The 16,613-nt window shown below is 55.7% G+C and overlaps 1 protein-coding gene across 2 annotated transcripts; it reads left to right on the forward strand.

Annotated features, from left to right (window-relative positions):
* Positions 1–3,483: 3,483 nt before the first annotated feature.
* On the forward strand, positions 3,484–15,696 carry GFI1B (growth factor independent 1B transcriptional repressor). 2 transcript variants are annotated; one of them, XM_032478740.1, is made up of 9 exons: positions 3,484–3,548; positions 4,130–4,469; positions 6,565–6,685; positions 11,038–11,157; positions 11,608–11,745; positions 12,169–12,440; positions 12,998–13,135; positions 13,958–14,222; positions 14,895–15,696. In XM_032478740.1, exons 4-9 carry the CDS (start codon positions 11,058–11,060, stop codon positions 14,999–15,001), a joined length of 1,020 nt encoding a protein of 339 aa, XP_032334631.1. In that variant the 5' UTR covers positions 3,484–3,548; positions 4,130–4,469; positions 6,565–6,685; positions 11,038–11,057; the 3' UTR covers positions 15,002–15,696. The 2 variants fall into 2 exon arrangements, with proteins under 2 accessions (XP_032334631.1, XP_006183366.2); XM_006183304.3 differs by lacking the exon at positions 3,484–3,548 and having other exon boundaries at positions 3,929–4,469; positions 14,057–14,222.
* The last annotated feature ends 917 nt before the right edge of the window (positions 15,697–16,613 follow it).

The following is a 16,613-nucleotide window of genomic DNA, read 5'->3' on the forward strand; positions in this document are numbered from 1 at the left end:
CTCCACCTAGAAAGGGGGTCCCAGCACCCTGCTTGACAACCTCTGCCAGGGGTGTAGGGCGGCACCAGGCAGGAACGCAGGCCCTCATAGGCTCCTCTCTGGTACCCTCTGCCCGTGCAGAGCTCCCCTGCTTCCCCTGAGCCCCTCTGTCCTGTCCTGCTCCTCTGAGGCAAACCAACCAGCTTGTGAAGTGAAGGCACCCTGAGCCTCGCCCCATGGTCTTCCACCAGGACGCTGCCCATCTGCATCCGCATCCGGGGGTTCATGGAAGCGGGGGTGGGGGGAGGTTGAAGTGTTGAGCTCACAGAGGGAAGTGGGGAGATGGTGGTGGTTGTGTGGTCCTCACAGCAAAGGGCCAGTCAAGATTTGTTTGAATTGAAAGGCACCTATGTGGGGAGAGGGAGACTGGAGAGAGGGGGAGAGGAAAGAGGAAGGGGGAGGGAGGGAGGGAGTGGGGAGGAAAATTAAAAGAATACACATCAGGGTGGAGGTGCATGTTTTATTTTCTTAGTTCTACTCTGATCATATATTATTCTCATAATTTAATCAGCAGTTAGGTAGGTAGTTGGGTAGGCAGATTGATTGATTGGCTGGTTGATTGATCGATTTCTGGCTAGTTTTTGTTAGAGGAAAAGGGGGCAGGAGCGCCACCGAGTGGCATCCCAGTGAATTGCTGCCTCCCACTGCGCAGGGGCGCCTTGGTCGTGGGCTTTTGGGCCTACTGGGAGGGAGTGCCCTCCGGAGTGGCAGGCAGCATGGCGCTCCCTCCACCTCAGCTGCCTGCAGCTCCTGGCGAGGAGCTTGGGCTTGGACAGAGCTCCCCAATCTCTCTGAATGACCGAGTCGCGGCAGAACCGCCATGGGTGTCTGGGAGCCCCCACCCCCAGGACAAGGACCACCCTATCCATCCTCACGTTTCTGGGGCAGGTAGGCTCAGCTCAGCTCCTGTTTGCTCTATTCTGCATTCTGTGGCCCTTCTAAGCCAAGGCCATAGAGGTCCCCAAGGTCACACAGCTAATGCCAGCTGGTGCTGGGACCAGAGCCTGAACCCTGCTGCCCGCCCAGCACAGCACAGGCCAGCATTACTGAGGTCAGTCTGTGCCTGTTGTCTGCTGAGACAGGATTCCACAGTGTTCCTACCCTCAGATAGCTGCTGGTCTCATTGAGAAGCAGCTGAGTGCCCCTGACAGACAGAGACAAGAATTCGAGGGTTGTCATGGGTGAGTCAAGTCCTTTATGCCACATGGACGCCGGAGGGGTTGCAGGGAGTCTCAGAAGGCTTCCTAGAGGACTAGACTGAAGGGAAAGGACATCCCAGACAAGGGAGAACAGAAAGGGCAAAGGCAGGAGTTGGAATTTGGTCTTGTGGACAAAGAATGTCACCTGTCATTTAGTTAACAAAGCATGTTGCAGCCATCAAGCCATTGGCCACTGCAGCCTCCCCTGACCCTGCACCCTAAGGGGACTCAGGACGGAGAAAAACATATATCTCCAGATATAGGCCCAGGAGTGGGATTGCTGGATCATATTTAACTCTATTTTTAGTTTTTAAAGGAATCTCCACACTGTTTTCCATAATGGCTGCATCAAATTGCATTCCCACCAACAGTGTGGGAGGGTGCCCTTTTCTCCACATTTTCTCCACCCTCTCCAGCATTTATCGTTTGTAGACTTTTTGATGATGGCCATTCTGCCCGGTATGAGGTGATACCTCACTGTAGTTTTGACTTGCATTTCTCTGAAAATTAGTGATGTTGAGCATCTTTTCACGTGCCTAGTGGTCATCTCTATGTCTTCATTGGAGAGATGTCTGTTTAGGTTGTTTCTTGTTTGAACCCCTAGCATCTGGTACCTACTAGGTACTCAATAAACAGGTATTAGCTAAGAGAGGGTGATGGACTGAATGTTTGTGTACCTCCAAAATTCATGTTGATGAATGAATGATGATATGTGGAGGTAGGGCCTTGGAAGGTAATTTGGTTTAGTTGAGGTCTTGAAGTTGGGACCCCCATGATGGGATTAGTGTCCTCACAAGAAGAAGAGAGACCAGAGCTCGCCCTCTCTCTGCCAGGTGAGGACTCAGGGAGAAGGTGGCCGTCCACAAGCCAGGAAGCTTGTCCTCATCAGAGACTGAATCTGCCAGCACCTTGACCTTGGACTTCCCAGCCTCTGTGAGAAATATTGTTTTCATCACTGAATCCGTGGTGTTTTGTTATGGTGGCCTGAGTGAGGAGGAGGAAGAGAGAAAAAGGAGGGACCTGCCACGTGAGAGGTACCGACAGAACTTGCACGAGTGAATGAATGGGCACAGGGATGGTGCAGGGACTTAGCCCTTGGGAGGGACCAAATGAAGGCCCGTTGTTCCCAGGACTGCCTACCAAGGGGAGAGGTGCTGGCCCTGCAGGCCGCCCTGGAGAGGACCCAAGAGCCTATGTGGGGCCTCCCGGCTTCAACTGATGTGCCCGGGGGCTGAGGGCTGGGGGCCTGGACATAGTGGGGGCCCCGGTGGCTCCCTGGAAGTCCTGTATTTACTTGCAGGCTGGGATCCTGGTCTAGGAAGGGAGTCCCTGAGTTGGTTACTCAAGGGGGAAGATAAGGACCCTGGGTGGGATTACATCTTAGAACAGCAGCTGAACTGAACACGCCCGATACGGGAAATACCCCAAACGACTAAATGCCCCAGAGGGAAAAGGGGTTGGCAAGGTGAGCCATGAAAACCTGGAGCTGTTAAACATGTTCGTAAAAGCCACGGAGAATTTAACACTCAGTGGGAAAAACGGCCTGCTGCTTGACAATAGCAAAACACAGGCATGTGTGTACAATGAAGTACGTGAAGAAATGGGGATGCGTCCGGTTAAGGGACAGGTCCTCGAATTACTTCTGATTTTTCTTTTTACTTCTAATTAATAATTTTTGTAAGTATTTTTATTTTTCCTAATGTCCTCCGATTACTTTTAACGTTTCTTTTTATTTCCAATATAAATTTTCTAATTATTTTTTATTTTTCTTAACGTCCTTAAATTATTTTTCAAGTTTTCCGCCCTAGTGACAGACACTTCAGTTGACTGTTGGCAAAGTGCAGCATCCAGAGACCATGCCAGGTGTTTCCACTAACCTCTCTCCGTCGAGAGGAGAGACCGACTGTCCCCCGTGTTTGGCTTGTGGTGGGGACCCGGGTGATCTCCAGGCTGCCGCTGGCTGGAGGGCCCGGTCCAGCAGCAGGGAGAGCCCGCCCCATCCACCACCCACCCCCGCCTTTCTCTCCTATCGGACCTTGGACTTCAGTTATGTCAGGGCTTCCTGTCGCCAAACTTGTTTTCTTTATGAGGGAAACATAATCTCTCCAGCACTGGGCTGGAGGGGCATGCAAATCAGCATAACAGTGCTCTGTTCTGTGAATTCTCCTCTTATGCAAAACCTCCTGAAATAAACCAGCCATGCCTTAAGCCGGAGGAGGAGGCTCGAGGGGCAGAGGAGGAGGAAGGAGGAGGTGAGGGTTGAGGGGTGGGGCTCCAGGTCCCAGCCTGGCCATCCCAGCTTTCCCACAGGTGCTGGCACACCTGGAGGGCCCCCCCTGGCTTCCTCCGCAGCCACCAGATGGCAGCACACGCGGGCCCTGGGACCGGAGCGCAGGCTGCCCCGGGGCGGGGGGGGGGGGGGGCCTGAGCCGCTGAGGGTCCGCGGATGCGGGCAGTCCCCATGCTCAGTACCACGCCCGCTGCTCCTCACCTGTTCTAGGGTCATGTTGGGGGAAGCGTGAGTTTGACTTCTTTTCTCAACAGCGACCTCTGCAAGGACAAGCGAAGCCACTCTAATAGCGGTCTAGGGGAGCAGCGAGCCCAGGGCTTCGCAGCGGAACGCCCCGCCCCAGGCTGGGGATGCTGAGCTTGGGGAGGGAGCGAGCGAGGGCAGGAAAGGAAGAGGGGGAGGAGGGAAAGAAAGAAGGGAGGAAAGAAAGGGAAGGAGGAAGGAAGGAAAGAAAGGAGCAAGGAAGGAAGGAAGGAAGGAAGGAAAACTTTCTGAGTTCTCTACCCAAAATCGGGTTTATAAGTAAATGTTTTATTTTAACTTTAATTTTTAAAATGTAATCATTTAGCCACTACTTTTTCTATCTACATGTTATTAAAAGTTTCCAGAGAGAAAGAGTGCTGCTCCAGGAGCAGAGGGTTGGACAGGAGAATGGAGAGTCGTGAGTCCTGGAAAGCTTTGATAAGCAAATACGGCCCAGCGCTCTCGCCCTCCCTCTATTGGCTGTTCCTTCACCGCCAGATTTTGACACAAATAATCAGATTGAAAATCAGGGAGGGGAACAGAAGAGGGGAAAAAAAAAAAAAAACACAGAGAGAGAGGGGGGGAGAAAAAAAGGAGAAGTATCTACTTGTGCAGAGAGTCACGAAGTTGACCGGGTGGCGCATATCCCCAGAGGGAGGCAGCGAGGTTCCTACTGCCGGACACGCGAGCTGGGACAGGTGAGTGCCCACAGGACGCCCCTGCCTCTTCTTTCTAAATTTGCATGTCTGACTTAGATTGCTTCCAAGCAGGTTCCCTGGTCCCCTTGGCAGTCCTAGGAAGAATAAGGTGGGCTGGACGGATCTCTTTTATGGAATGTGACTTTCAGCCCTTGAACTCGGGGAAGAGTGGTAAGGAGTTAGTCTTATCTGAGATGCTGCGAGCCCGTGGAGGAGTTACCGTCCGCCACCTGGGCATGGACAGCCTTCCAAGACTCGATTTTAGGCTGATGGATGTCACCTACCTGCACGATGCCATATCTACATCCCAGGGTCTGGGCGGGTGAGGCACGACACACGTGGAGTTGGTTCAGGCACAACTGGTTCTGTCCCCAGGGCACCCGGAGCTTTTCTTTGGCTATGAAATGAGCGGGACTGAGGATGCTGAAGGAGGTTGGCGCTCCAGCATCCCGCAGTCCCAGGCGACCTTCACCGAACTTCCTGGGACTCTCACCCATAGTCTGTCTACAGAGCTCCCCACCGAGGGGAAGCGGGGGTTGCCGTCTCCACCGCACTCCCCCCAGCCTCCAGGAACAAGAGATGGGGAGGTGGTGCTGCTTAATTCTGACGAAAAAGCCAAGTTAGAGTCTGGGCATCCGGGCAGAAGTGCTTGCCCTTAAGTCGGGCTTCTTAAGGAGGCATTCCACAGCATCATGGCTGGTATGTGCCTGTGTACATTTTTCTGGGGAGAAAGTTCACAGCTTTCATGAGATGCTTTGGAGGGGTGCAAATTAATTTGTAGTCTCTGGACATGGATCTGGTAGAAGCTAGCTGGGCTGCACCCGCCCATCTGGGCTTACTCGTCTGCGTGGTTCTTAGTGGGCAGTGGGCAGACGGCAGCAGTCTTTGTGAGATGGCAAGTTTCTTGTCCTCAGAGGTGGTGCAGGAGGGACTCTTTGCATAAGTAAGATGTGTGAGGTTTCCTTGGACCCAGATTTGAGGGTCGCTCTGCCGGTTTCCCTGCGGGAAGTTCTCAGGGACAGCCAGAGAGCTGTGCCTGGATTAGGTTTGATGGAGACACTTGGAACCAGTGCAGACCATTTTCTGGAGGCTCTCAGGAGAGTAGGGGTGGGGTGAGGGGTCCCACTGGAGAGCACAAGGACTCCCGAAGGCTTTGGGGCCAGATCGCACCCTGACCCCGGGAAGACCAGCCGGATGCCATGTGGTACTTCACAACTTCCCCGCCCTTCTCAGAAACGACAGAAAACTTACCCTCCTCAGGCTAGATGGAGGTTTTTCTTCCTTTGTTTCCAGAAATTCAAACCAATGGGAGCTGCTGTAGTCTTTAATTCAGAGATGCTCAGAAAATGTTTTATTCACTCTTTTAAAATTTTTATTGAGGTTAAAATATACATAATATGAAGTTGACCATTTTAACCATTTTTAAGTGGATGGTCCAGTGGCATTAAATACTTTCACGTTGTTGTGCTACCGTCACCACTGTCCATTCACAGAACTTTGTTCATCTTGCAAAAATCTGAAGCTCTGTCCCCTTTAAACACTCGCTCCCCATTCTCTACCCGGCCCCAGCCCCTGGCCCCCACCATCCTACTCTCTGTCTCTGAATCTGACCCCTCTAGGTAACTCACATAAGTAGAATCATATAGCACCTGTCCTTCTGTGTCTGGCTTAATTTCGAGAGGCATAATGTCCTCAGGGTTCATCCACGTTGTAGCCTATGTCAGGATCTCCTTCCTTCTGAGGACCGAATACTATTCCATTGCTATATGTATGCTACGTTTTGTTTATCCATTCATCCAGCAGCGGGCACTCAGGTTGTAAATCCCACCTTTTGGCTATTGTGAATAATGCTGCTATAAACATGGGTGTACAAAAAGTGCCTGCTTTCAGTTCTTTTGGGTGCAGACCTAGAAGTGGATTCACCCGTTTCTGATATTGCCTTCTGTGAACTTAGGAGGAGAACTGCTTCCGACTTTCAAACAAAAACAATGACCACTCTGTGCTGGGGCCCCTAGAGCTCCCTGCGCTTGCTTCCCCCCGACTCCTAGACGGAAAGGATGTCTTTTCTGATTGTTTGTTTGTGTTTCCCCTTGAGTCACGTCTTTAAACAGAAAGGAAGTCCAAAGGGTCCTCTGCAGCAGACTCTGAGAAACAACGGCGGCGTCTTACCCAACCCTCCCCAAAAGGGAACCCGAGTGATGAGTTTCTTAGTCAAGGTGGGTCGGTCCTGTGCTAAAATCAGCGAACCCCAGCTTGGGACTTTAGAGCAAAAGGAAAGTTTAGAAGTCTTGGTCCAACCGTCCCTTTTGAGAGATAGGAAAACCAAGCCCCAGGTCGGCAGCTGACCTGGCCACGTTCAAGGTCACAGAACTTGACTCGGCCCCCGGGAGACACAAGGCGCCTCGTTGCTGGGAAGTCACAGGCCTGCTGCTCTGACTCCGTGTGGAAGTTGGGGCGCAGGGCTGTTCCCCACCTCCTTCAGAAGCACTGGCCGAGATTCTGACTCAGGGTCAGGGGACCCTCTGTCAAGATTGGGGTTTTTTGAAGAGATCTTAACAGTGAGGTTCTTTCCGGAGGCCCGATACCATCGAGGCCACTGTTTTATGAAGAAATCTTGGCCTTCTTTCACAATCTCTGCTCTGAGCTCTTTCTCAGAACAGGTTCGTGTGAATCAAAACGGTGTGGTTGTTAATTAACTGCAGGATAGGTGATTGGTTCCTGTTTTTTTTTTTTTTTAAACTCCACTAACAGGGGCCAAAAGGAAGTTCTCTGAGTGCGTTTGGCCACCACGGTGAGCTCGACGGCTCGGCCGAAGGGTTGGCTGTGCCACTGTTGCTTTGCCAGGCTCAGCAGAGAGAATGTTCCAGGGAGGGGCGGGGGGGGATTGGGGGCCCCAAGAAGCCGTCCTCCAGCAGGAGAGCCCCAGACCCTGGGACCCCCTTACTCCCCTTGTGTGTGTCCTGAACCCTGGGGAGCCATTGCTGGCTTGTCACCCCAGCTTCCAATCAGCTGACTTCTGGAGTCTCCTCAGGTTCTGAGCCCAAGGGATCCCCGAAGCTTTCTAAAAGAAGTCTGTTCTCTTGCCTTCCCTCCACCCAGCACTGCTCAGGAGCCCAGTTGTGGCCTTCTGGGTTCCGGAAAAGGCCCAGCATCAAGGGAATTAGATTTTTTCCACCATCTTGCCCCACCAACAGGCCCTCCCCTTCCTGCTCCAGGCAGGCCATCTTCCTCGGGTGTTGAAAGGACCACAGATGAGGATGAGCAGAGCGCTGGGCCAGGAGCCAAGTCCTAGCAGGACAGGAGCGCCGGGCCTGGCTCTGCTGTGGGGCCCTGGACAGGCCACTTGCCTCTCTCCATCTCGGTGCCCCCTACCCCCATGACCCAGGAAGACAATCACTGCTTCCCTTGCCCGGGGGGGTGGGGGGGTGTCAGATTCAATGACATTGTGCCCACCAGGGAGCTTTCCACCCTCTCCTGCTGTCCTCCTCGGCTTCTCGGCTCGGTTACCTCTGCCCTGAACAAGTGCCCCACCGTGGCCTGTTGATCAAGGACATTGAGGCCTGGAGGGGCTAGACATCAGAGGCCAGCTTGGCCTCACTCTGCCTTGGGATCCTGGGCCAGTCTCTAAGCCTCAGCGCCTCCTCTATAAAATGCTCACGGTCAGGACTGAGGGAGCTAAGGCCTTGCAGATTGGGAGCAAGAAGTACTTCCTGGTATCCTAGCTCAGTGGATTTATACGTGTATTTGTGTTGAAGTACAGTCACTTCACAGTGTACGTCGGCCTGGTGTGCAGCCCAATGCTTCAGTCGAACACGAGCATACATACATTCATTTTCATACTCTTTTTCACCATAAGCTAGTTCAGTGGTTTTAATTCCTGCCTCTGGTTCTAGTTGATTTACTAATGAAATACTATGTTTAAAATAAATCATCTTTGGATAGAAACACAGACCACAGCCCTGGAGGCTCCCCCACCTGCAGAACAAAAGGCCAGGGGAACCCAGCGCCACCCGCTCAGTCCTCTCCTAAAGTGTGGGGGTCTCCTCCTGCTCTGCCCAGGGTCTGGCCTCCTCAGGGGGCTCCAGAAGCCAAGGGTTAGAAGGGGGAAGGAAGGAGGGGATGGGGAGCCCTGCTGGGGGAGGGGGAGGAGGCGGGAGGAAGACTGTCCCTGGGAGATAAGGCCACCGCGGGCTGCCGCACATGCGGGGGAGGACAGCGGGCCAGCCAAGCCTGGTGAGGCCAAAATCTGACAGCTGGACGGGCCCCCAGAAGCCTTCAGGTCCCACCCTCTCATTTCAGATCCCAGAGGGGAGGGGCCTGGAGCGTGTCCGGGCTTGCAGAACGGGCCAGCTTTGGGCCAGGAGTTAAGGGTGCCACCAGACAGGGTAGGACTCGGGCAGTGCCAGCCTTCCAGAAGCCTCCTGTCCCCCGGGCACTCCTGCAGCCCAGGCACCACACCGGGCCCTTTACACACTGGTTTGTAATAAATAAAGGTCCTTTACTGCCCCAGCAGTCCCGGGAGTTTGGTTTGTGGCCCGCAGTTAGCACACCTGGACACTGAGGCCTGTGTCAAGGAGGGCTGGGCCTGGGATTCCCCCAGGCAGGGTAGCCACGGCCCGAACTCCTGATCCCCCAGAAAGGCAGGCAAGTCTGGGTGCAGCTGGGGTACCATTCTGTTTGCTCTGGGTCAGCTCCCTGGGGAAGGGGTGACTCCTCGGGGCTGCTCCCAAGGCAGAGCTCCAAGCTCTCTAATCTGCCTCCTCCCAGCCTGCTCCTTGGCCGTGACCTTATCACCCAGGCCCTCGCTGTTGTTCAGAGCTGCGTGATCCCTTTCCCGCGCTTGGCCCTATCGCCCCTGCCGCCCTGCCTGATGGCTGGGCTGGCCCGGGATGGGGACTCACTCCTCCTCTGAGGCCTGAGGAATGGCACTGACTGAGTATGTCCTCTGAGCTTCTGCCTGGGCGTGGCGTGGGGGTGGGGAGCAGAGAGGACCACTGCAAGATGTTCCGTCTCCTGGGAGCGCCCAAGAGAGCCTCATAATGAGCGCAGGGCTGTGAAACATTTAGGGGGCAGGAGAGGGCTCTGCACCGAAGCCAGGAGGACCGGGTGGTCAGGCTGGTCCCGGCTCTGCTACTGTCCCACCCCGCCCAGTGGGCTCAGTGATGCGCTTGGGCCGGCCTGCCCGGCACTTCGTCCTGGAGCTGGTGGACATTGGTCTCTTCCTCCTTGTGCACAAAATGGCCTCAGGCCTCCAGTGGGGTCCTCTCGGGCCTCGAGCCCCCCACAACCAACTCCAACTTTCCCCTCCACCCACACTGAGAGAGAAAAAGCCCCTCCCCTACCTCTAGGGACCAGAATCTGGGCTGGGGCTGTGGACAGGGCGCAAGCCTGCTCTGGCTGCATCAGCTCCCAGCTTGCACAATAACGTGGACTTGGCATTGAGGTGCCCCCTCCTCATTGCAGCCCACCTGCCAGGTCCCTCTCTGATAAGCACTGGGCACATAAAATGCACTGGCCGGCACCACCAGCCTGGATGCCCACTGCACGGAAAGGGAATAGGTCCAGAGAGGTTAAGCCTGTGCCCCAAGTTGCACAGCAGGTGAGCTGGGATCCTAACCCATGAGCATCTAACCCAAAAACCTGAGCTCAGACCACTTTCCACAGCCTCTGAATGCAGGTCCCACCGGGATGCAGATGTAGCTTGCTGGGTGCAGGGACCACAGTGTGTCACAAATGGAGATACCCCCACCCTTCCTCCTCTGCTCTCAGTGCAACTCAGGGCACACAGCGGGAACAAGCTGACCCTGGGGTTTTTCTAGAAGTGGGTGTATTAGTTTCCTAGCAAGAGAGTAGTGAGGGACATTAGGCTTTGTAACTGCTGTACAAAGTGCCACAAACCGGGAGGCTTAACACAACAGAAATGTATTCTTTGAATGTGAAAACAATTACATGTATGTATATGTATGCCTGAGACACTGTGCTGTACACCAGAAACTGACACATTGTAACTGACTGTACTTCAATTTAAAAAAAGGAAGGAGGGAAGGAAGGGAGGAAGGAAAGAAGGAAGGAAGGAAGGAAGGAAGGAAGGAAGGAAGGAAGGAAGGAAGGAAGGAAAGAAATGTATTCTTTGAGGGTCCTGGAGTCTAGAAATCCAAAATCAAGGTGTCAGCAAAGTCAGCTCCTCCCACGGGTTCTGAGGGAGAGTCTGTTGCAGGCCTCTCCCCCAGCTTCTGGTGGTTGCCTTGTCTCTCCAATCTCCGTCTCACTTCCACGTGGCTTTCATCCTGTGTGTTCCTATGACCAAATTTCCCTCTTCTTATGAGGACACTAGTCATATGGGGTGTAGGGTTTCTCCAAAGCCAGTGTGACCTCATCTTAACTTGATTACATCTGCAAAGACTGTTTTCAAATAAAGTCACATTCACGGGTTCCAGGTGGACATGAACTTCTGGATGACACTATTCAACCCAGGACAGTGGATTCTGATTTTAGGAGGAGGTGCTAAAATACAGAGGAGTATGGTCCTCTTGTCTCTCCTAACTGTTCTCACCCTCTCGCCCTGCAGGTGTGGGGCACCTGCTGACAATGCCACGCTCCTTCCTGGTCAAGAGCAAGAAGGCTCACAGCTACCACCTGCCCCGCGCCCAGGAGGATGAGCCGCTCTGGCCTCCTGCCCTCGGCCCTGGTGAGTCAGAGCCCAGGCCAGGCTTCTGCTGTGCCCACTGGGACCCCCTGCCCCATGTGACAAAGATGAAGTAACATCCGACCTGATGTAGCCTCTCTTCCAAGTCTGGAAGCAGGAGGAGCTCAGCAAATGCTGGTTAAGTGAATGAGTAAATGCACCCATCTCTCCTGACCCCATGGGGAGATGAGAGCACGCTGATTGGAGCTGGTCTTCAGTCACTGATGTGTGGCTTCTAATTGGTCAGCAGATCTAGGGCTGACGTCCGACGCTCAGAAACTGAGACTGATCCAGGGGCTCTCCTCGGGGGTCTCCTCCTGGACTCCACCCTCTCCCACCATCCTGGGCAGAGCCCCTGAATGTGGGCAGCAGTGGATGCCCCTCCTTCCCCCGACTCCCTCCAGACTTCCCGGAGCTGCAGCTGCTGATTCTGACGGTCTTGTCTCCCCACAGTGGCCGGGGACCAGGTCCTGAGCAACGACCCTGTCCTCGGCACCCTGTTCCCAAACCAGTGCCTGGACTGGACTGACCTCAAACGGGAGCCAGAACCAGAGCTGGACCAGAGCTTGACCAGGATGGCTCCGGCCCCAGGTAGCCGCCTGGGCCTCCGGCCATTCCCCAGCACGTGGGGCCATTCGCCAGCGAGCGCAAAGGGGCTGGAGGGTGGGTGGGCTTGTGGAAGCAGAGCCCCTTGGAGCTGTGGAGTCGGGGGGATCCAGGCTCTCGGGCTTCTGCCTGGATCCCTCCAGGCTGGGGAGCTCGTTCCCAGATGAGCTCTTCCATGCGGTGGGGCGGAGGAACCAGCCGGCCAGGCTGGGGCACAGGGTGAGGCAGGCACTGTGCAGGGGCTGGGGCACGTTTCTGGACTAAAAAGTGAGGACCCAGACCCTTTCCGACAGTAAATAATCTGAGCTACACACCAAAGGCCTCGGCATGAGGTCACTGTGGGGGGTGGCGGGGAGCAGGTGCCCTGTTTTTCATGTCACCACCAGGCATCTGTCCCACTCTCCACAGAGGGCCCTCTTTTGATGTCCCGACCCCAGGATGGAGACTTGCCATCCTCCGACTCACCCCCATTCTACAAGCCCAGCTTCTCCTGGGACACCCTGGCTTCATCCTATGGCCACAGCTACAGGCAGGCCCCCTCCACCATGCAGTCTGCCTTCTTGGAGCGCTCCGTCAGCCTGTACGGCAGCCCTCTGGTGCCCAGCACCGAGCCGCCCTTGGACTTCAGCCTGCACTACTCCCCGGGCATGGACGCGTACCACTGCGTCAAGTGTAACAAGGTGAGCGACGGGGCGCAGGTGGGCCGGCTCCTCTCCTTGGGGGCTGGGAGTGTTGGTAGTGGGGCGCTCCCTGTGCTGTGGCTCTTAGTCCTCTGGCAGCAGCAAGGACTCAGTGTTCATCCTCATCGCCATTCACTGAGCCTTGACCGTGTGCTCAGACCTTTACTTAGCACTTGATACGCATGAGCCCTGGGAAGTGGAAGAAGGGCTGAAGTTCAGAGAAGTTGAGTCACTTGCCCAAGAGCACGCAGCAAGTAGATCTCAGAACCAGTGTTCAAGCCTGGCTCTGGCCAACTGCTGGCTCTTAGCCCCCAGGCAGTTCAGCCTCCAGAGATGGCCAGGAGGGGCCTTTCAGATTTCTGCTCCCAGACTCCATACAGGAAAGCCAGCCACAGAGAAGGAAAGGGACCTTCCCAGGACGCACAGCGCAGGCCAGCAGAATCGGTCGTCCAGTGCTGCTGCCCCTGTGCGCCCATCTGGCTGAGCTGGGCATGGAGGTGTGGGGCCCGGCTGCCTCTGTAGCCCCCGGGGGCCTCACGCGTTGTCCCTGCCTGTAGGTGTTCTCCACCCCACACGGGCTTGAAGTGCACGTCCGCCGTTCCCACAGCGGGACCCGGCCCTTCGCCTGTGACGTCTGCGGCAAAACCTTCGGCCACGCCGTGAGCCTGGAGCAGCACACGCATGTCCACTCCCAGGTGGGGATCTGGCCGAGTCCAGGACCCCCAGTTCCCACTCCTGCTCTCCGCTCCACCCAGGAAGCCTAGGGGGCTGTGGCCAGTCTCTCTCCCTGCTCTGAGGGTGACAGACTGGGGGTCCCTGACCCTGACTCCCCGATCTGGGTCCCTCCACCACCCGCCCTTAGCACCTTTCAGTCCCTGATGGACCAAGCTGGCTTCATGTCCAACTGGAAGAGGCTCTTGGCTCGAGGGAGATTTGGGGGGCAGTGAGATATCTGTGATGCTCAGAAACAACGCTGCCTCCTGGGCTGTCAGGGCAGGTGTCTGCACCTTTGAAGCCCTCAACTCTTAGAGTCAAGCTTAAATGTTCATCTCGCCCCGCTTAGCCCTACCTGAGGCTGGAGTCCGTTCTCCAGGCTCCCATTCCGGGGAAAGCACCTGAAACTGACCCGAGGTGCCAACATGTGGGTGAAAATAAAAGATCAGGTGGAGAAGCAGGAGAGGATGGTGAGCGCTTCCGTTTGGGAGCATGAACCGCGTGCCAGGAGCGAGCTCAGCTCTCAACCTCCAGTCCTCCCAGCGACCCTCGAGGTCACAACTCGTCCTGTTCCAACGTACACTTGAGGAAACTGAGTCTCAGGGAAGTTAAGTGACGTGCTTACGGTCACACAGTGGGCAAGAGGCAGAGGCCGGAATGGGGCCCTAACCAAACCACAACGGAAACCCCCCCAGGAGGCCACTCAGGCACCAGGCCTGAGGATGCGGGAATCAGGGTCCCAGAGTCCTGTTCCTCCGGGCTCCATCCTCGAGGCCACCCCAACGGAGTGTCCTGTTCCTCAGGGGATCCCGGCCAGGTCCACTCCTGCGCCCAGCTTGGCAGTCCCGGGTCGCGAGGCCCCGCCTGTGCCTGACCCCCCGGGGCCTCGTTTCCTCCGGCAGGAGCGCAGCTTCGAGTGCCGAATGTGCGGCAAAGCCTTCAAGCGCTCGTCCACCCTGTCCACCCACCTGCTCATCCACTCGGACACGCGGCCCTACCCCTGCCAGTTCTGCGGCAAGCGCTTCCACCAGAAGTCAGACATGAAGAAGCACACCTACATCCACACCGGTGAGAGCGCAGGCCCTCCCTCTGCCCCAGCGCCCCTCGGCCGGCCCGGGTGCCTCCCACCCAGGCCCCCGCCTAGCCCACCAGGGCCCAGGCGGGGCTCCGGGCACCCCCACCTTTCACTATTAAAAGGTCCCGGCTTTAGAACGAGGGTGGGGTCAGGTTGCACAGCGGGGGCCACTCCCCTCCAACAGGAGGGCCAAGACCTCTGTGCTACTCTATGCATTAAAAAAATATGGGAAGGAAACAGCAGAATGTCAACACTGATGACCTGTGTTAGACACGAGACCAGGAGGTGAATTTCCCCTCTGTTCATTCATTCTTCCATTTACTCATTCCTCCACTCATTCGCTCGCTCCCTACTCGGTCATCCGTCCATTCATCCCTCCCTCCATGCGTTCATTCACTCCTCAGCCGTTACCCAGTGCCTCTGTTGTGCCCTGAGCCAGGTGCGGGGCTAACTGATAAATAGGGTGGGTCCAGTCCCTGCCCCAGACAGGGAGTAAGTCACTGGAGGGTGATGGTCAGAGTGGTATTTTTCTTGTCTCCCTCTCTTAATTCTTTTCTCAAGTGAATGTGAGATAAAACATAATAAAGTTCTGGAGAACAAATCCAGGGCATTGGGGCAGCTGAGCTGGTCCAGACGGCCCTGACCCCATCCTTGCTGCCCCGCAGGTGAGAAACCACACAAGTGCCAGGTGTGCGGGAAGGCCTTCAGCCAGAGCTCCAACCTCATCACCCACAGCCGGAAGCACACGGGCTTCAAAGCCCTTCAGCTGTGAGCTGTGCACCAAAGGCTTCCAGCGCAAGGTGGACCTGCGACGCCATCGCGAGAGCCAGCACAACCTCAAGTGAGGCTGCCCCCACTCCCAGCTCCTGGCCAGCCAGCCCTGAGAGCACATCACCTGGAGGGAGGCCAGCCTCACACCCCCAGATGCCCAGTCTCCTGGAGGCAGCACTGGACGGGAATCTTCAAGCTTGTTTTGAGACTCACAAAATTGCTGTGTGACCTCGGGCAAGTCAGTTTCCCTCTCTGGACCAACATTTCTCCTGCTGCGAAGTGCGGCAGCCAGGCTGGGCCATTGTTGAGCTGATGTCTGCAGGTTTAACAGCTTGGTGTCTCCCCTGGGTTAGAGCCCCAGAGGCCAGAGTAGCCCCAGGAGGACAGAGGTGCCAAGAACATACCGGAGCTGGGACCCACAGAGAGATCGCCCCACTCTGCCTGCTGCCCACTGGGATCTGGTCAGCTTGGATTTCAGCAGGTCTCTTTCTGGCTGCCACGGACGGTCAGAGCTATCTCCTGCCCCAGTGGGAGCCTAGCACCCCTCTGCTTCCACCGACAAGCTGGCTGCCCCCCACTTCTGACAAGTACTCAGGCCACCAGGATTCCAGTTTTGCTGTCAAAGCACAGGGCCGGGGAAACCAGCCATTATTGCTGTCAAAGCCTGTTCCTCTCAACTGCTGTAAATAAAAATGAAAACACAGGTTTACTTACCTTTGACCAGCATTTATTAAGTGCTTCCTGGGTGCAAGCTGTGCCAAGGGATGGCGGGGAGCCCTGAGAAACAGAGAAAGCCATGGAGTGGCTCACGGACAAGTCAGGAGACGGGGACCCAGACCAAACTGCTTAGTGCTGGAACCAAGGCGTGAGACCCGTGTGCTGAGACCGGGCAGGGGCAAGGTGGATGCGCTCGGGGGCTGTTTCTGTCTCCTGTGGCTGCTATCACAAATGACCACAAGTGTGATGGCTTCGAACAACACACAGTTATCCTCTCACAGTCCTGGAGGTCAGAAATCCCAAGTAAGTGTCACGGGGCTAAAAGTCAAGGTGCTGGCAGGGCTGGCTCCTTCTGGAGGCTCCAGGGCAGAATGTGTTTTCTCACCTTTTGCAGCCTCTTGAGGCCGCCTGCCTGCCTCAGCTTGTGGCTCTTTCTTCACCTTCAAAACGCGTCGCTCTGACCTGCTTCCATCCTCCCGCCTCATTCTGCTCTGGGCCTCCTTGCCTCCCTCTTGTAAGGACCCCTGTGATGGCACGGAACCCCTGGATCATTCAGGGTAACCTCCCCATCTCAAGGTCCTTAATGAAATCCCCGCGGGAGGCAGAATCGTTCCCCTAAAGATGATATTCTCGTCCTAATCCCTGGAACTTGTGCATGTTACACGGCCAGAGGGACTTTGCGGAGGTGATTAAGTTAAGCCCGGGGCTGCCCCCCACTAGCTGTGTGATTGCAGGCTGAGCCTCCTCCTCTGTGAAAGGTAACTGTAGCAGTCCCTCCCCGAGGCCCTGCGTGAACAGCAGTGAGCAGGGCCCAGCACATGGGAAGTGCCGCTAGGCCGTGAACGTACCCTCTAGAAGTCCTGCCCATCCCGCAAGGCCTGCTTAAATGCTGCCTT

Source organism: Camelus ferus, chromosome 4 (assembly GCF_009834535.1).
Source record: "Camelus ferus isolate YT-003-E chromosome 4, BCGSAC_Cfer_1.0, whole genome shotgun sequence".
Taxonomy (NCBI): Eukaryota; Metazoa; Chordata; class Mammalia; order Artiodactyla; family Camelidae; genus Camelus; species Camelus ferus.